At 58.4% G+C, this 18,423-nt stretch overlaps 2 protein-coding genes across 4 annotated transcripts; one reads left to right on the top strand and one right to left on the bottom strand.

Annotated features, from left to right (window-relative positions):
* The first annotated feature begins 1,642 nt into the window (after nucleotides 1-1,642).
* OCLN (occludin) lies at nucleotides 1,643-10,104 on the top strand. 3 transcript variants are annotated; one of them, XM_077191384.1, is made up of 9 exons: nucleotides 1,730-1,750; nucleotides 2,637-2,671; nucleotides 3,491-4,188; nucleotides 5,467-5,625; nucleotides 7,657-7,796; nucleotides 8,223-8,420; nucleotides 8,841-9,012; nucleotides 9,368-9,409; nucleotides 9,517-10,104. In XM_077191384.1, exons 3-9 carry the CDS (start codon nucleotides 3,493-3,495, stop codon nucleotides 9,616-9,618), a joined length of 1,509 nt encoding a protein of 502 aa, XP_077047499.1. In that variant the 5' UTR covers nucleotides 1,730-1,750; nucleotides 2,637-2,671; nucleotides 3,491-3,492; the 3' UTR covers nucleotides 9,619-10,104. The 3 variants fall into 3 exon arrangements, with proteins under 3 accessions (XP_054506220.2, XP_077047499.1, XP_077047500.1); XM_077191385.1 differs by lacking the exon at nucleotides 1,730-1,750 and adding an exon at nucleotides 2,018-2,034; XM_054650245.2 differs by lacking the exon at nucleotides 2,637-2,671 and having other exon boundaries at nucleotides 1,643-1,750.
* A 366-nt stretch (nucleotides 10,105-10,470) lies between these two features.
* On the bottom strand, nucleotides 10,471-18,104 carry NR2F6 (nuclear receptor subfamily 2 group F member 6). The gene is made up of 4 exons (XM_054650146.2): nucleotides 17,025-18,104; nucleotides 14,057-14,151; nucleotides 12,841-13,377; nucleotides 10,471-12,304 (listed from the first exon to the last, which is right to left on the bottom strand). The coding sequence occupies exons 1-4, from the start codon at nucleotides 17,297-17,299 to the stop codon at nucleotides 12,030-12,032; spliced, it is 1,182 nt and encodes a 393-aa protein (XP_054506121.2). The 5' UTR covers nucleotides 17,300-18,104; the 3' UTR covers nucleotides 10,471-12,029.
* Nucleotides 18,105-18,423: the final 319 nt, after the last annotated feature.

Raw genomic sequence — 18,423 nt, forward strand, 5'->3', positions numbered from 1 at the left:
CTCTCCGTGCCTCAGTTTCCCCCAGCTGGAAAATTGCGGGGGGGGGGGGGCACCCCTGGATGCAATACTGACCCTCTGGTGGGGGTCAGGACCCCTCCCCACAGTCCTGGACACCCCTTCGGGTCCGGTTCTGCTCCCTCCGTGCTGTGGGGAGGTCGTGGGTGGGATTTGGGGTTTTTTGGGGGGGCTGAGGCGCAAATTAAAGGAGCCTGAACTGGACATGTCGCTCTCTGCTCGGCCTGGGGGGGTTTGGAGGGATTTTGGGGAGGTTTGGGGGGGTGGTTGTGTTTTGGGGGGATTTTTTGGGGTTTTGGGCCGATTTTGGGGGATTTTTGGGTTTCCCCCTCCCAGGAGTTCCCCTGGCCCTGGGAACTTTGTGGAGGTGACAAAACCCCGCGTGGGTTTTTGGGGCAGATTTTGGGGGACCCCAGACCCTTTTTGGGGCGCCAGGAGGGTGGGGGACACTCCGCGGGTAGGGGAGTGGGGTGGTGGCCCCGTGGTGCCCCCGTGCGACAATCGGGGTGGTGCGGGGCTGTCAATGATTAACGTGCGGTGCCGGGCGGCGGTGGCACTGGTGGCACTGCTGGTGGCACTTCTAGTGGCACTGCTAGTGGCACTGGGGAGCAGCCAGGGGACATCGCGCTGTGCCCGGGGGTCGCGTGTGTCCCCTCCCCATGCGACGGACAGGTAACGGCGGTGGCAGGGGACAGGACACCGGCCATTGTCCCCAAGGGCTGGCACGGGGAGGGGATAGGACGGGGGTCCCTGAGAGTCACCAGCGGGTGTTTCACGCTCATCCCAGCCCAAAGTGGGGGTATAGGGACACCCCGAAGGACACGGTGGCCTTGCGGTGCCACCAAGGAGGGATGGCCGCATGTGGCCCGTGGGGGAAACTGAGTCACGGTGACACCGCGGCTTATGTGTCCCCTCCAGGGGTGGCCTCGAAGCGCCAGGAGCCCCCCGGCGGTGCCGCGGTCGCCAGGAGCGGTGACATCCCGCGAGGTCCCCGCCGTGTCCTCCCGCACGGCGACAACACCACCTCAGCGCCGCCACCCCTCGTGTGGCGATGTCGCCGCCAGCGCGTGCCAGGCGTGTCACCTTCGAGGACGAGCTGGTGACAGCGCGGGGGACGCTCGGGGCTGCCGGGGCGCGGGGGAGGCCGGGGGACGGCGCTGGGTCCCCAAAGGGGCCCCCAAAAGTGTCACCGCGGCCGAACAATCCATCCCGATCCCGGCGGGATCCATCCCGATGCCGGTGCCACCGGAGCCGCCAAAATCGGGGACAGCCGGGGACACCCCTGGCGCCACCCCGGGGTCCCCTCCCCTCATTTTGAGGTTTTTGGGGAGGCCCCGCCCCCTTTGCGCCCCCCTGGATGTGTCCCTTGCCCCCCCCCCCGGGAACTGGGATAATTAAACATTAATTAATTCATTAATTACCTTTGGTAATTAACAAAAAAAATCTCCAAGTTTTTTTTCGGGAGAGACGGGATGATCTCAAGCCGCCCCCGCTTTGGGGACCCTCCTGTCCCAAATTTCTCCTTTTGTCCCCCCAAAATTTCCCCCAGACCAACCCCGGGGGCTCCTCCCGGTTGGGCCCCGCCCCCTTTTAACCCCTCCGTGCCCGGTGCTGCCCCCCGCCCTCCCCGGGGGCGGGACCCGGGGCTGGTCCCGCAGCGCCGCCGCCGCCGCCGCCGCCTCCGCCGCTCCCGGCTGCCATTTTAAGGTGAACAAAGCGGCGGAGGAGGCGGCAGGTGAGCGGCTCCGCGGCACCGGGAACCCCCGGTACCGGCACCGGTACCGGCAGCTCGGGAGGAGGGCGGTACCGGAACGGGAGGGAGCAACGGGGGTCTCCGCTCCCCGCTGCGCACGGGGGGGGGGGGGGGGGGGGGGGGTTCGTCCTTCCCCGAGGCACCGGGGGCCTCGCCGGGCTTCTCTCCGGTACCGCGGGCCGGACCGGGAGCGGCCACGGGATTCCAGAGCGGTACCGGGGTCCCCACCGGCACCAGGGTCCCCCTCGGTACCGGATCCTAAAGCGGTACCGGCGTCCCCACCGGGTCCACACCGGTACCGGGGCCCCAACAGGTTCACACCGGTAGCGGCCACGGGATTCCACAGCGGTACTGGGGTCCCCACCGGCACCCGGGTCCCCGTCGGTTCCGGATTCCAGAGCGGTAGCGGGGTCCCCAGCGGCTCCGCACCGGTACCGGGCTCCCCGACACCACTGAAATCCCCTCCGTGCTGCCCCCGGTAGTGCTCCCGGTACCGGAGCCGTCCCCAGCCCGGCCGCCACCGGCGACATCGCGCTCCGGTCCCTGCTGTGGGTCCCGGTGGCCTCCCAGGGGTCCCCAGTGGAGTCAAACGGGGGGATCCGCCCGGGACCGGGGCATTTGGAATCGGTGGGATTGGGAACCGGGACCTTTGGGCACCCCCAAAACTACTCCCCGCCCGTCCCGGGGGTCCCGTCGAGCCCCGGTACCGCCGGAACGGGCGCCCGCTTTGGGTTTCCCACAGGAATTCGCGTTTCCCGCAGCGATCTGGGGGGTTTTTTTGGCTTTTTTTTGGGTCTCTGCATGGCACGGGGGGGTCCCCACATTAATTTGCTGATTTTAAGCCCGCTCCCCCTCCCAAATTTTCCAGCCGCTCTCCTCGTGGTTCTGCCTCACGTGGACTCGGTAATTATAATTATTTTTAATTATTTTGATTTTGATTGCGATTATTTTGATTTTTAATCCGGCCGGATCAGCTTAGGCCCCCCGCTTCCCATGGGGGAATTTCAACAATCCCAATTAATTCCCTGCCGGCTCCGGGCTGTTGGGGACAGGGAGGTGACACCGAGAGCCCAGCGTGCCTGGGGTGGCACCGGCCGGTGACTCACCGTGCCTCAGTTTCTCCACGTCAACCCGCGGCGACGCTGTGCCTCAGTTTCCCCACAAAACTTTTGTGGCGTCTTTTTTATGGAGTCTCCAAGGTTCTTGTGAGGTCTCCAAGGTTTTTTTGGTGGGGTCTCCAAGGTTTTTTGAGGGAGTCTCCAGGTACTTTTTGGGGGGGTCTCTGAATTTGTTTGTGGGATTTCCAAGGTTTTTATGGGGGTCTCCAAGGTTTTTTTGGAGGAGTCTCCAAGGTTTTTTTTGGTGGGGTCTTTCCAGGTTCTTTTGGAGAAGATTTCCCAGCCTTTTTTGGTGGGATCTCCAAGGTTTTTTTGGTGGGGTCTCCAAGGTTTTTTGTGGGGGTCTCTCCAGGTTCTTTTTGAGGAGGTTTCCCAGGTTTTTTTGTGGGGTCTCCAAGGCTTCTTTGGTGGGATCTCCAAAGTTTTTTGGACACCCCAACTCCGTGCGACAACCCTGTGCCTCAGTTTCCCCACACAAACCGCCGTGCCTCCCACTCCCTGTCCAGCTGGGTGGCGACAATGACAAAGGGACCAAAGTCCTTCCTCCACCACCTCCTCCGGTGACAGAACCTCTCTCGAGCTTTCTGTCCCCTGTCCCCTGCAGGGATGTTCACCAAGAAACACTACGACAGCGCCTACGGGCCACCCCCCGCCTCCTACGGGCCACCCACGGGTGACTACGGCTACAATTTCGGCACCCGCTCGCCGCCACCGGGCTCCTACTACATCGAGGACGTCCCTCAGCATTTCTACAAGTGGTCGTCACCGCCGGGGCTGGTGCGGCTGCTGGAGGGCGCGGTGATGCTGCTGTGCATCGCCGTGTTCGCCTGCGTGGCCTCCACACTGGCCTGGGACTACGGCTACGGCTACGGCGGCGTGCTGGGCACCGGCCTGGGCGGCTTCTACGGCTCCGGTTACTACGGCAGCGGGGTGAACTACGGCTACGGCTACGGGGGATACTACGGAGGCGTCACCAACCCACGGGCGGCCAACGGCTTCATGATCGCCATGGCCGTGCTCTGCTTCCTGGCCCAGTTGGGGCTGTTGGTGGCCAGCTTGAGCAAGTCCAGCAGCTCGCGGTCGCGCCGTTTCTACCTGGTGGTCATTGTGGTGTGCGCCGTGCTGGCCTTGGTGATGCTGGTGGCCAGCATCGTCTATGTGGTGGGGGTGAACCCGCAGGCACAGATGAGCGGCGGGGGGTACTACTACAGCCCGCTGCTGGCCATGTGCAGCCAGGTGTACGCCGGGGGCACCGTGCTCAACCAGTACCTGTACCACTACTGCACCGTGGACCCGCAGGAGGTCAGCGGGGACACCGGGGAGGATGGGGGCTACTGGGAGGGAATGGGGACCACCAGGGGGTGAGGACCACCAGGAGGGGCAGGGACTACCATGAGGGGATGGGGACCATCGGGAGGGGACAGGGACTACTGGGAGGGGAGGAAGGGCCACCAGGGGATGGGGATCACCAGGATGGGACAGGGACTACCGGGAGGGGACAGGGACCACCGGGAAGATGGGGACCACCGGGAGGGGAAGGAAGGACCCCCAAAAGTTGAGGGAAGGACCACCAGGAAATGAGAGATGGACCGAGGAAGGGGCCGAGGAGGACCCCCCTCCAGGAGGGAAGGGAGGGAGGGAGACACCCCCAAAAAATGAGGGAGGAACCACCCGGGGGTGAGGGAAGGATCCCCACGGAAAGGTTTGGGATTCGGGAAGGGCAGAGAAAAATTTGGGACTCAGGAATCAGCCCCGCCCCCTCGCTCACCTCCCCCCTTGCTCTTCCCCGAGCCAGCCTCAAATGGCAGCGATCCCAAAGCATTCCCGGATCCCGGTCCCGGTCCCAAATAATTCCCAGATCCCAATCCTGGTCCCGATCCCGATCCCAATCCTGGTCCAGGTCCCGGTCCCGGTCCCGTGCCTCACCAGGCAGGGGCCGCTCCCCCCGCCGGGGCTGGAATTGGAATGCGGCGCTTCCAGCCCGGCCGGTGGGACCGGGAGCACCCGGGGCCGCCCGGGACTGGCACGGGATGGGGGCCCGGTAGTGCCCGGCTGGCACCGGGAGCCCCCAGATCCTGCCCGTCCTTCCCAAACCCCGAACCTTCTCAAACCCCAAACCTTTTCTGTCCTTTTAGAATCCCAAAACTTCCCAAATCCCGAAGTTGAGGTTTGGGAAGGAGAGGAAAGGTTTGGGGTTTGGGAAGATTTGGGAAGGACAGAAAAGCTTTGGGATTTGGAAAGGTTTGGGATTTGGGAAGGACAGGGAAAGGTTTGGGATCTAGGAAGGTTTAGAGTTTGGGATTTGGGAAAGTTTGGGGTTTGGGAAGGTTTGGGGTTTGGGAAGCACACAGAGAATTTTTGGGATTGGGCTCACCCAACACCACGAGGATTTTGGGGATGAGAGTCCTGATGCCAGGAATCCCTAAACCCCAAATTCCCAAACCCCCGAATCCCCAAATTCCCAAATCCTGAATCCCCAAATCCCTGAACCCCGAATTCCCAAACCCGGAATCCCCAAATTCGCAAATAATTCCCAAATAATTCCTGAAAAATTCCCGAATAACCCCTGCACTCCCTCAGGCCGTGGCCATTGCCTGCGGGTTCCTGACTGTGCTCCTGCTGTGCCTCATCTGCATCCTGGCGCACAAAACACGCAGCAAGATCTGGAAATACGGAAAACACAACATTTACTGGGATAAAATCCCCGCCGAGCCCCAGGGACCTGACGTCGAGGAGTGGGTGAGAGCTGCAAGTTCGGGATTTGGGATTTGGGGTTGTTTGGGGCTTTGGGATTGTTGGGATTGTTGGGTTTTTGGGGTTTTTGGGATTGTTGGGATTGGTGGAAATGTTGGATTTTGAGGTTTTCGGATTGTTGGAAATGTTGGGATTTTGGGGATTGTTGGGAGTTTGGGATTGTTGGGATTTGGGGGAATTTTGGGATTGTTTGGATTGTTGGAAATGTTGGGATTTTGGGGATTGTTGGGATTTGGGGAGTTTGGGCAGGTTGGGATTGTTGGAAGAGTTGGATTTGGGGGATTTAGGGGATTTGGGGACACTGGTAAGGGGTTTGGGGACACCAGGAGGGGACTTCAGGGGAATTTGGGGACTTCAAGGGGGATGTGGGGACACCAGGAGGGGTTTGGGGACTTCGTGTGGTGACTTCAGGAGGGGGTTTAGGGACCCCAAGAGTGCTTGGGGACACTGCCAGGTGACACTGCCAGGTGACACCGGGGCCACGGCGCGGTTTCGGTCTGGCCAATGATTAACCGGGAGGTGGCACCGGGAAAACCCGGAGTGGTGGCACTGGATGGGGACCTTGGGGACATCCCAGTGCGGCCAGCATGGCCCGGGATGTGTCACCTGCTGGGGAAGGGGTGGGAATGTCACAGCGTTCTCATGGGAAGGGTTGGGACAGTGGCTTTGGGGACAGTTCTGTCCCTGTGCCCTGTCTCTATCTCTGTACCCTGTCCCTAACCCCTTCCTTGTCCCCGTCCCTCTCCCCATCCCTGTCCTCTGTCCCCTGTGTCCCCGTCTCTGTCCCTGTCTCCTGTCCCTGTCCCCATCTGTGTCCCCTGTCCCCATCTCCTGGCCCCTGTGTCCCCATCCCTGTCCCCATCCCTCTCCTCTGTCCCCATCCCTGTCCCCACACCACCACTCCCAGTCCCGTGTCCCTGGGGCCATGCTCTCTGTGTCGATTTTTATTTATGTTCGTTTTATTTAATTTTATTTATTTTCATTTCTTTTGATCCTGCCCGCCTTTATTTGCTCAAAGCCCCTCCCTGGCCGAGCATTTCCTGTCCCTCTGAGGACATGGTGCCACCCCAGCTGCCACCCCAGCTGCCACCCCCCCCTAGTGCCACCTCCCCGGCTTTGGGGATGTCACCCGCTTTGGGGACATCTCTGTCCCCAGACGCCACCACAGCTTGGGGACACACCTGGTGGCCCCCGGGAGGGGACAGTGGCGGAAGTGGCGTGTCCGGCCGGATGTCCCCAAGTCCACCAAGGCGGCGGGGACCGGCGTCCGGCACAAACAACCCACAAAGGGCCGGAAGGAAGGGGACAGGGGACAGCCGGATGTCCCTTGTCCCCCTGTGGGGCCACCCCGAACCTTTGGGGGCGTCACCCTGAGGGTGGTGCCAACCCCCAGCTCTGTCCCTTTGTCGCTGTCTCTCCACGAGCATTTGGGGTTTTGGGTTTTTTGGGGTTTTGAGGTTTTTGGGTTTTGGGGGTTTGGGGGTTTTGGTTTTTTGGGGGTTTCTGGGTTTGGGGGTTTTTGGTTTTGAGGTTTTGGGGTTTTGGATTTTTTTGGTTTTGGAGTTTTTGGGTTTTTTGGTTTTGGGGTTTCTGGGTTTTGGGCTTTTTGGGGATGTCCCTGGAGGATTTGGGGACACTCCAGGTGGGACAACAACCCCTGGTTTCCGTGGACTTTCTGCCAGATTTCTCAGGGAATTTTCAGGGATTTCTTGTGGGATTATCAGGGATTTATTGGTGAATTTTCAGGAAATTCTCTGGGGTTTCTTGGTGGATTTTCAGGGAATTTTTAGGGATTTCTTGGTGGATCTTCAAGGAATTTTCTGTGGTTTCTCGGTGAATTTTCAGGGATTTCTCGGACAATTTTCAGGGAATTTTTGAGTGCTTCTCGGTGAATTTTCAGAGACTTCTCCGGGAATTTCGGGCCAATTCCCTCGCAAATTTCTCGGGACGTTTCTCGCCGGCTTCTCCTTTATCCCAGCTGAGTTCTCCCCCAAAATCCCAAATCCCTTTTTCCAGGTGAAAAACGTGTCGGGCGGGACGAGCGTTCCTGACGAGGCCGCCACCGTCGCGTACTCGGAGAAGGGCGGGACCCCCGGGCCGGCCCCGCCCTACAGCCCCCCCTTGTACAGCGACACCCCCCAGAAGGGCTGGAAAAGGTGGGGAGGGGGCGGCAGCGCCAGGGGAAGGGATGAGGAATGTGGAGAATATGGGGAGGGGGCGGGAAAAGATTGGAGGGGTCAGGGAATTTGGGGAGGGGTCAGAAAAGGGGTGGGAAAAATGGGGAAGGGGCAGAAGAGGGAGGAAAAGGTGAGGAGGGGTGGGGAAATATGCGGAAGGGTCGGGAGAGGGGTGGAAAAAGTGGGAAGGGGAGAGAAAGAGGTGGGTAATATGGGGAGGGGTCTGGAAAGGGGCGGGAAAGTTTGGGAGATGTGGGAGGGGTCGGGAAAGGGTGGAGAGGTTGGGAAATCAGGGGAGGGGTCTGGAAAGGGGTGGGGAAGGATTTGAGGGGTCGGGAAAGGGGGAATCTCCCTGTGCACCCCCAGGGCCGTGTCCCCGTGTCCGATGTCCCCGTGTCCCACCAGTGACCCCCCCTCGGACCCCCCCTCGCCCTCGGAGGAGCCGGACGCCGCCCATGCCCCCCACAAGCCCCCCGCCCGCCGCGGCCGCCGGGGCCGGCGCCAGCCCGAGGGCTCACAGGGCTCCCAGGGCTCCCAGTACGACACCGACCCCGCCACCGCCCCTGAGTCCAGTGACGAGCGTGACAGCGAGCAGTGGCACAGGTGACACTCAGGGACAGCGCGAGTCACTGGGTCTCTGTGTCTGGTGTCCCCGTGTCCCCAGTGCCCCCATGTCCCACACCCAGTGTCCCCATATCCCAATGTCTCCAGTGTCCCCATATCCCAAATCCAATGGCCCAAATATCCCCAATGTCCCCAATGTCCCCAGATCCCATATCTAATGTCCCAATGTCCCCAATGTCCCAATATCCCATATCCACTGTCCCCAGTGTCCCAATATCCCATATCCACTGTCCCCAATGTCCCCATATCCCAAATCCCAATGTCCCCAATGTCTCCAATGTCCCCATATCCCAAATCCAATGTCCCCAATGTCCCCATATCCCATATCCAATATCCCAAATATCCCCGATGTCCCCAATACCCCCATGTCCCCAGTGATGTCCCCATGTCCTCCTGCAGGCTGTACCCCCCGATCAGCTCCCCAGGCACACGCCAGCGCTACAAGGCGGATTTTGGGCAGGAGCTGCGGCGCTACAAGGAGCTCTGTGCCCACATGGATGGGCTCAACGAGCGCCTGGCACAGCTGGCAGCACAGCTGGACCAGGTGCCCGAGGACAGCGCCCAGTACCAGGTGTGCCCCTGCTTACCCCCAGACCACCCTTGGTGCCCCTTTTCATCCCTTTTTCCTTCTTTTTGACCCCTTTTTCACCTCCACTCCCCCCTTATTTCTTCCCCCATTTCCCCACTATTGTCCCCTCTCTGTCCCCCCCATCCCTTCCATGTCCCTGTCCCCTCCCGTTCCTCTGTCCCTTCCTGTCCCCTCTGTCCCTCTGTCTCCTCTGTCCTTGTGTCCCCTGTCCCTGATTCCGCTGTCCTTCTGTCCTCTCCCTCTTCCCTCTGCCCCCTTTGTCCCCCCCATCCCCTGTCCCTGTCCCCTGTCCCCTCTGTCCCTGACCCCTCTGTCCCTGACCCTGCTGTCCCTGCAGGCGCTGGCCGAGGAGTACAACCACCTCAAGGACGTGAAGCGGGTGAGTTCTCGGGCCTGACTTTTAGGGTTGCCTCCCTCTTTGGCGACATCCCCCATATCCTCAAAATGTCCCCAGACATCTCCTAAAGTCCCCAAATGCCTTCCCAGAGCCCGGAATACCAGGACAAGAAGCGGGAATCCAAAACCCTCCGGAACAAACTCTTCCACATCAAAAGGATGGTCAGCGATTACGACAAGCTCCGGGGCTGACCCCAAAGCCACCACCCCAAAAAAAAGGGACATTTATAGGGGGGACACCCCAACCCCCCCCCAACCCCCTCCAAAGACTTTTGTGCCTTTTTTTGTCTTAAAATATTCCAAAATTTCTCGTTTTGAGCCCTCCCCAGTGCCAAGGGTGGGGGGGGGATGATGGCAGCTGTTGGTGTGACCCCCCCTCCCCCCCCCACCCCAAGATGTCCCCAGATGTCCCCACACCCTTTGGGACTCCCCCCCAGTGCCTTCCCCTGGTTGTAAATAGGGTTTTTTATGGGGTTTGCACTCCCCGGGCTGCCTTAAAGGGGTTTTGGGGGTCCCAAATTGGGGTTTGGGGACCAAAAAAAACCTTTTTGGGGTTTTTTGTTTGGGGGAAGGACGACCCAAATCCCAAAATATTTTGTAGGGAATTGGTGGGATCTGTGGGAATCGTGTAATATTTTAATTGTTTTGTAATAAATTAAGTGTAATTGTTGATTTTCATTTGGGGTCAGAGTGAAATGAGAAGGTTGAAATTCCCCTAAATTTGGGAGGGGACTCCAAAACCCCTCCCAGTTTTGGAGGGGAAATCCCAAATCCCTCCACTTTAGGAAGGAAATCTCAAATATCTCTGTTTAGGAAGAAAAATCCCAAATCTTGAGAAGAGAAACCCAAATCACCCAAATCCCAAATTTCCCCCTCCTCAAAAAAAAAACCCCAAACTGAAGAAGAACCCCTGAAATCCCTAATCCACCCCCCAAAAAAAAAATCCCAATTTCAGGATTTTTATGGAATGTTCCCTATTTTTGGGGTGGGTTTGATCTCCCCAGTTCCAATTTTGCTGCTAGATCCCAAATCCAGACCCTGGGATTGTAGGAAATGTCTTTAATTGGTGTTAGTTAACGGGTTTATATGGTGGAGTGAGGATTCCAATCGGTGAATGGTCCTGGAATCCCAAAATCCTGAAATTCCAAATCCCAAAATACTGAAATCCCAAATCCCAAAATCCCAAATGCTGGCTCATTCCAGACCGCCGGAGTTGTAGGAAACATCTTTAATTGGCATTAATTAATGAGTTTATATGGCGGAGTGAGGATTCCATCGGCCGGGTATGGTCCCAGAATCCCAAAATCCCAAATCCTGAAGTCCGAAATCCTGGCTCATCCTGGTGCCAGCCGGGGACGACAGTCTCGGGGGGGGGGGTCTGTGTTCCTTGTGTGTCCCCTCCATCTTTGGGAAGACCCTGGGGACAAGGCCAGGGCCCCAGAACTATTTGGGACAACACTAGGAGCTCTTTTGGAGACAACACCGGGACCCCAAAACTTATGGGGACAACCTCAGGACCCCAAAACCTTTGGTGACAACACCAGGACCCCAAAACTTTTGGGGACAATGCCAGGACCCCAAAACCATTTTGGACAACACCAGGACCCCAAAGCCTTTGGGGACAACACCAGGACCCCAAAGCCTTTGGGGACAATGCCAGGACTCCAAAACATTCAGGGACAATTTGAGGACAACATTGGGACTTCCAGGACCCCAAAACTTTTGGGGACAATTCCAGGACCCCAAAACTTTTGGGGACAATTTGAGGATGACATTGGGACCTCTTCTGGAGACAACACCAGGACCCCAAAACCGTTGGTGAAAACTCCACGACCCCAAAACTTCTGGTGAGAATGCCGGGGCCCCAAAACATTTTGGGACAACACTGGGATCTCTTTTGGGGACAACCTCAATACCCCAAAACTTTTTGGGACAATGCTGGAACCCCACAAATTCCTGTGACAATGCCAGGACCCCAAAACCTTTGGTGCCAACCCCACAACTCTGCAGGCACAACCCGCGAGGGTGCACCCCCATTCCGGCAGGGCCAGGAGCCGCCGGCATTGTGGAGAATCCCAATTCCCTTCCTGTTCTCTGGCCCATTCCACTGTCAGGCCCATCCTGCTGTCTGTCCGGCCCATTGTCTGGCCCATCCCACTGTCCAACCTGTCCCTATTATCTGGCCCATCCCGTTGTCCGGCCTGTCCTGTTGTCTGGCCCATCCCATTTTCCAGCCCATCCCATTGTCCAGCCCGTCCCATTGTCCAGCCTGTCCCATTGTCCGTCCATCACACTGTCCAGCCCGTCCCATTGTCTGGTCCATCACATTGTCTGGCCCATCCCTATTATCCGGCCTGTCCTGTTGTCCATCCCATCCCATTGTCCAGCCCATCTCACTGTCCAGCCTGTTCCATTATCTGGCCCATCCCATTTTCGGGTCCATCTTGTTCTCCGACCCATCCCGCTGTCCATCTGTCCATCTGTCCGACTTGTCCCACTGTCCATCCGTCCCACTGTCCATCCATCCGTCCCACTGCCCATCTGTCCATGCGTCCATCCATCCATCCTGCCGTCCGTCTGTGTGTCCATGCGTCCATCCGTCCCTACTGCCCGGCGCCGTAGGGCCAGTTGAAGGTGCTGCCGGACAGCAGCATGTCGCGGATCAGGGTCTCGATGGGCGTCTTGCCCACCAGGCGCATGAAGAAGAGCTGTGAGATGAGGGCGGCGGGCACGGCGCGCAGCGCGGGCAGCCGCAGCAGGAGCCGCCCGAAGCGCTGCGGCTGCGACGGGAACTGCGAGCGCTCATACTCGGTCAGCGCCACCTGCGCCTTCTCCTGCAGCGTCTCCACGTGCGCCGGGTCCGACAGCCCGCAGGCATCTGCGAGGGAACAGAGAGGGGTTGGATGTGGGGGGGGTGGCATGGGATCCGTTGGGAATGTCCCCAAATCCAGTATCCCCAAAATCCACTGGGAATATCCCCGAATCTATTGGGAATATCCTCAGATCCAATCTCCCAAAATCCATTGGGAATCTCTCAAAATCTATCGGGAATACCCCAAAATCCAATATCCCAAAATCCATTTGGAATATTCCAAAATTTAAAGAAATATCCTGAAATTTATAGGGAATATCCCCAAATCCATTGAGAATATCCTCAAATCCATTAGGAATCTTTAAAAATCTCAAGTCCCCAAACCCTCAGATAAACCCACAAAAACCTTTCCCTGTTCATTCCCAAATTCAGACAGATCCAACCACCAACTCTTGGAAAAACACAGGAAAACCTCTCCTTACTCACTCCCAGAACCCCCAAACCCTCAGAAAAATGCTCAGAATAACCTCTCCCTACCCATCCCCAACCCCAAAAACCCTCAGGAAAACCCCAGTCCCTCCCACCTGCTCCCAGCCCCTCACCAGGCGTGAAGAGCGCGATGGCCTTGAGGCAGCTGTACTCAGCCGAGTCCACCTGCAGCCGGTTGAGCTTTTCCACCTGCTCCTGGAAGACCCGGATCTGATCCATGAAGGCCACCACCCTCTCTGCCGACATGGGCGAGGCGTGGAAGCCGGCGGCTGCCAGCAGCGGCGCCATGTGCAGCGGCAGCGCCGACTGCGCCGCGTTCAGCACGAACAGCTCGCTCCAGCTCAGCCGCAGCAGGGCCACCTGGTCGGACACGGGCAGCTCGGGGAAGAAGGGGATGTTTCGCGCCCACTCCACCGTGCTGAAGAGCAGGCGGGCGGCCAGCTCGCAGATGTTGTCGATGCCCATGACGCTGCCCGGCGGCTGCTGCTGCTGCGCGTACTGCGAGCCGTAGCGCGCCGCCGGGTAGGGCTCGGCGCGCAGCAGCTGTGAGATCAGCTCCGACACCGGCTGCCCGTTGAAGAAGTCGCCGGCTGGGAGGGGGTTGGGGCTGCTGCTGGAGTGGCTGGGGGGGATTCGGCCCCGCTGCACAGCTGGAGGGGGAGGAAGGTTGGGGTTTTCATGGTGAGCAAAAAAAATCCCATTAGATTTTCATCCCAATCCAAAAAATCCCACCACATTTTTATCCCAACCCCACATGGATCCTACATGGATCTTCATTCTGATCCTACATGGATCCTACTGGGTTTGCATGGTAAACCCAAATGATCCCACCAGATTTTCATCCCGATCCCAAAAAATCCCATCAGATTTTCATCCTGATCCCACACAGATCCTACTGGATCTTCGTCCTGATCCTACATGGATCCTACTGGGTTTTCATCCCAATCCAAAAACATCCCATCGGATTTTCATCCCAATGTCACACGGATCCTTCTGGATCTTCATCCTGATCCTACATGGATCTTACTGGATTTTCATTCCGATCCCAAAAAATCCCACCAGATTTTTATCCTGATCCCACACGGATCCTACTGGATCTTCATCCTGACCCCAATCAGGTCCTACTGGACCTTCATCCCAATACCAAAGAAACCTTCTGGATTTTCATCCTGATCCTAAAAAATCCCACTGGATTTTCATCCTGACCTCACACAGATCCCCCAAAAATCCAAAAAAAATCCACAAAAAATAGGAAAGAATTAGGGGGTTTTCCCCCAAAACCTGGGGATTCCCAGAATTCCTGGGATTCCTTGGGAATTTTTTCCCTACCTTCCTTCCTCATGCCCACTCGGAAGCACTTCTTGAGGCGGCAGTACTGGCACTGGTTCCGGTGGTGTTGGTCAATCTGGCAGTCCCGGTTGGACCTGCGGGAATCATTGGGATCAGCCAGAATTCCCAGGAATTTCAGCCCCCCCAGATCCATCCCAGGAATCCCAGAGCCCATTCCCAAATTTTTATGGGATTTTGTTGAAATGGTCATTGCTGATGGGGTTTTTTTCATGGTGATCCCAAAAAATCCCATTGGATTTTCATCCTGATCCCAAAAAATCCCACTGATTTTCATCCTGATCCCTTCCATGTCTGGAAACGGTTTTGGGATTTAATTGTTGGTGAGCCCATGGATGCAGCTCCAGGAATTCCAAAGAATTCCAGGAATTTCCTGTGGGGTTGGGCCTGAAATCTCTCAGGCAGTGCTGACCCCAAATCCCACAGGATTCTGGGATAAAGGGAGAGAATTCCCCAAATTCCTCAGAGCCTGCAAAAGGATGGATTCATCCCAAAATTCCTCAAATTCCCAAAATCCCTGGAAAAGGGCTCCTGGCTCCCACTCCCACATGGAATCTCCCCTCCAACCCCCCAGATCCCATTCCCAGGCTGATCCCAGAGCAGGACATCCCTTCCTAGCCAGAATCGGGGTGGGAAAAGAGAATTTGGGATGAATTCCAGGGCTGGAGCCGCGGGAATCCCGCCACAGAACCTTCCGGAATCCCAACACGGAATTAATTCATCTTCAACATCCCCGGCGCGGCCGGGAACGTGATCCCGATGAAAAGCAGGATCAGGAGCGGCCCTGATGTCTTCATCCAGGCCTGAATTCCCAGAAAACGATCGGGAAAGGCTCGAAGAACTGGGAAAAAAATGGGAATTATCCCGGAATATTTTTTTCCAGTGATGAAAATATCCAGGGGAGCCACCAAGGTCTGGGAGCAGCAGGAAAAGATCCCAAAATTATCCTGGATTAGTTTTTCCCCAATGGATAATTCCTTGGAATTTTGGGAAAAGATCCCAAAAATTATGTCAGATTTTTTCCCAGTGGATAAAACCACCTGGGTAATTCCTTGGAATTTTGGGAAAAGCTCCCCAAAACTCTTGCCAGATTTCTCCCAATCCCAGCAGGAATTCCCTCAATTCCTCCCCAGCTCCAGGGGCGGCACAGGCCGGAATCCAAAAAGGAAAAATCCAAAGGTTTTTCCCCCCCTTTTTTTTTTTAATTTCAAAAGCCAGGAAGTGACTTGGGAATTTTTGGCTTTTCCAGTGGAACAAAGCTCCAGGTTCCCGCTTTTGTTCTGGGAATCCAAAGCGGCCCCGAGCTCATTTGCATATTCAAAATGCCTTTAATTATCGCTCCCGCTAATTACCCGCCCTAATTAAGTCATTAGCACAGCCCGGGCCTTTCGGAGCTTCCCAAATTTCCCAGCTCGCTGCCTCCTATCCCATTGGAAAACTCCAGAGGGGATTTTTGGGAAAGGTTTTCCCGATGCTGGGGGAGGGTTCAGCTCTTGGGAAAAATCCAGGAGGAAATTGCGGAGCTTTTCCCGAAATTCCAAGGAATTAATCAGGTGGTTTTATCCACTGGGAAAAAAATCCAGGAGGATTTTTTGGGAAGGTTTTCCAGCTGGGAATTCTGGCCTGTGCCACTCCTGCAGCTGCGGAGGGATTGAGGGAATTCCTGTTGGGACTGGGAGAAATCTGGGATGAGTTTTGGGGAGCTTTTCCCAAAATTCCAAGGCTGTGGTGAGATCATCCAAGTGATTTTGCTCATTGGCAATAATCCGGGATATTTCTGGGAGCTTTTCCCAAAATTCCACAGGCATAGTGGGAATTATCCTGTTGATTTTATCCACTGGGAAAAAAATCCATTAAAATTTTAGGAGCTTTTCCCAAAATTCGAGGAATTATCCTGGTGGTTTTATCAACTGGAAAAAAAAAATCTGGGATAATTTCAGGGGAACTTTTCCCAAAATCCAGGATTTTTTAGGATCTGGAGCCTATTCCTGCCGAGATTGGATCCAATGGCTCCTGGATGATTTCCAATCCTTTTCCCTCCTCCCAAAAATTCCAGAGCCGTCCGTGAGCTGGGATGAGGGAATGGGGACCCTCAGAAATTTGGGAATTCCACCCTCCAGGAGCAGCCTGGGATTGGGAACTCCCTTGTTCCAAACTCTGGAAATTCCTGGAGATCCCATCCTGGATTCCTCAGAGATCCCGGTATCCTGGAATTCCAGGGGATTCCTGCTCCCGGTATCCTGGAATTCCAGAGGATCCCCGGTCCCATTATCCTGGAATTCCAGGGACTCCCTGCTCCCCGTATCCTGGAATTCCAGAGGCTCCCCGCTCCCATTATCCCGGAATTCCAGAGGCTCCCCGGTCCCGGTATCCCGGTGGATCGCTGCCCCCGGTATTCCAGAGGATCCTGCTCCTGCTGGATCCCGGTGTTCCCGGTCCATCCCAGTCCACCCCGGTGTTCCCGGCATTCCCGCGGCTCCCGTTGGATCCCGGCCGTGCCCGGGGTGATTCACGGGCACCGCGGGAACACCGGGATGGACCGGAATGGACCGGGAATGGACCGACATGGACTGGGAATGCCGGGAGATGGACCTGGAATGCCGGGAATGGGGACAGCCGGGGCTGGGGGATACTGGGATGGACTGGGGGATACTGGGATGGGCTGGGGGGAAACCTCAGCTGAACCGGGAGCCCCTGGGCTGAACTGGGAGCGCCGTTTCGAGCTGCACTGGGGACCCCTCATTTGCACTGGGAGCCACTGGTTTGTACTGGGAGACTCTCGCGCTGTACTGGGAGACCCGCGTGTTCTACTGGAACCCAGTGGTTTTTACTGGGAGACCCTCGTGCTGTACTGAGGGCCACTGGTTTGTACTGGGACACCCCCAGCACCACCACACCGAGACCCCAACTCATCCCCAGCCGGGATCCCCCGCTGTCCCCCCGCTGTCACCTGCAGGTGTAGCTGAGGTTCCTGCGGATGCTGCGCTTGAAGAAGCTCTTGCAGCCCTCGCAGGTGAACACGCCGTAGTGCTTCCCGCTGGATTTGTCCCCGCACACCACGCAGTCCGCGCCGGCCCCGGGCCGCTCCTCCTCGCCGTGCTCCGCGTCGCTGCCGCCGCCGCCGGGGGACGCCGCCTCCTCCGCGCCGCCGCCGCCGCCGCCGCCCCCGGTGCCACCGGCTCCGCCACCGTTCGGCTCGCCCCAAGCGCCGGCCACCATGGCCATGGCTCCGCGGGGCCGCGGGGGCTCAGCGCCGCATCGAGCGGAGCCTGCCGGTGCTGCTGCTCCTCCCGGTGCTGCTTCTGCTCCCGGTTCTTCTCTGCCCGGTGCTGCTTCTGCTCCCGGTGCTTCCCCTCCCGGTGCTGGTTCTGCTCTTGGTTCTTCCCCCGGTTCTTCTCCTCACGGTTCTTCTCACGGTTCTTCTCCCGGTTCTTCCCCTCCCGGTGCTGGTTCTGCTCCCAGTTCTTCCCCTCCCGGTTCTGCTCCCGGTTCTTTTCCTCCCGGTTCTTCCCCTCCCGGTGCTTCCCCGCGCCGAGTTCGGTAAGTTTTACCGAGGAACCGCCGGCTGGGAAAAGCTCCGCTTTTTGGGGTAGTTTTTCTTTTTCAGGTTTTTTTTTGGGGTCGCCCCCTCAGGGATTTGTCGCTCTCCTCCTCCTCCTCCTCCTCCTGCCGGTTCACGGCCCCGCGGAAAGTTTGCGGCGGCGGCGGCGGCGGGGCCGGGGCGCGGCGCATCCCCCCGCGGGCACCGGCCGCATGCGGGGCCGCTCCCGCCCCCGGTGGCTCCTGCGCTCCGCGGCACCGGCTGGAAGGAGGAGGAGGAGAAGAGGAGGAGGAGGAGGAGGAAGGAGGCGGCGCTGCCCCGGTTCGCCCTCGCCGCTCTCCGGGCCCCGCCGCCGCTCGCAGCCCGGTGCCGGTGCGGCTGCGGGTGCGGCGGGACCGGCTCCGCCGAGCCCCGGGGCTCTCCCCGCCTCCCGTGAAAGAGCAAAGTTCAGCCGCTGCCGCGGTGGCCGCCCTGGATGCTCCTCCCCGGCCTCCTCCCCTTCCGCTCCCGGGTCCTGCCCCGGTCCCGGCCCCGCCGCCGCCGCCGCACCGGGGCCGCTCCACGCCCCCCGCGCTCCGCGGGTCGGGAACGGCCACCGGGACCAGCGGGGCCACCGGGACCAGCGGGGCCGGAGGGAGCGAGGGGAGCGGGGATGGAGAGCGCGGTTCGGCACCGGAGGCGGCGGCCGGGGCCCTTCCCGGGCCCCCGCGGCGGTTCGGGCACGCCCGGGGCTCGGCCGGCACCGGGAGCGCTGGGAAATCGGGATGGGACCGGGAAACCGGAATGGGGCTGGGAAACCGGGATCAAA

Source organism: Agelaius phoeniceus, chromosome 29 (assembly GCF_051311805.1).
Source record: "Agelaius phoeniceus isolate bAgePho1 chromosome 29, bAgePho1.hap1, whole genome shotgun sequence".
NCBI classification, from domain to species: Eukaryota; Metazoa; Chordata; class Aves; order Passeriformes; family Icteridae; genus Agelaius; species Agelaius phoeniceus.

Coding starts and splice junctions, on each gene's coding strand:
- OCLN (XM_054650245.2), top strand. CDS start 3,493: ATGTTCACCAAGAAACACTACGACAGCGCCTACGGGCCACCCCCCGCC. Junction 5,626..7,656: donor GACCTGACGTCGAGGAGTGG/GTGAGAGCTGCA, acceptor CCCTTTTTCCAG/GTGAAAAACGTGTCGGGCGG. Junction 7,797..8,222: donor CCCCAGAAGGGCTGGAAAAG/GTGGGGAGGGGG, acceptor GTGTCCCACCAG/TGACCCCCCCTCGGACCCCC.
- NR2F6 (XM_054650146.2), bottom strand. CDS start 17,299: ATGGCCATGGTGGCCGGCGCTTGGGGCGAGCCGAACGGTGGCGGAGCC. Junction 14,152..17,024: donor AACCTCAGCTACACCTGCAG/GTGACAGCGGGG, acceptor TGATTCCCGCAG/GTCCAACCGGGACTGCCAGA. Junction 12,305..12,840: donor CATCGCGCTCTTCACGCCTG/GTGAGGGGCTGG, acceptor GTTCCCTCGCAG/ATGCCTGCGGGCTGTCGGAC.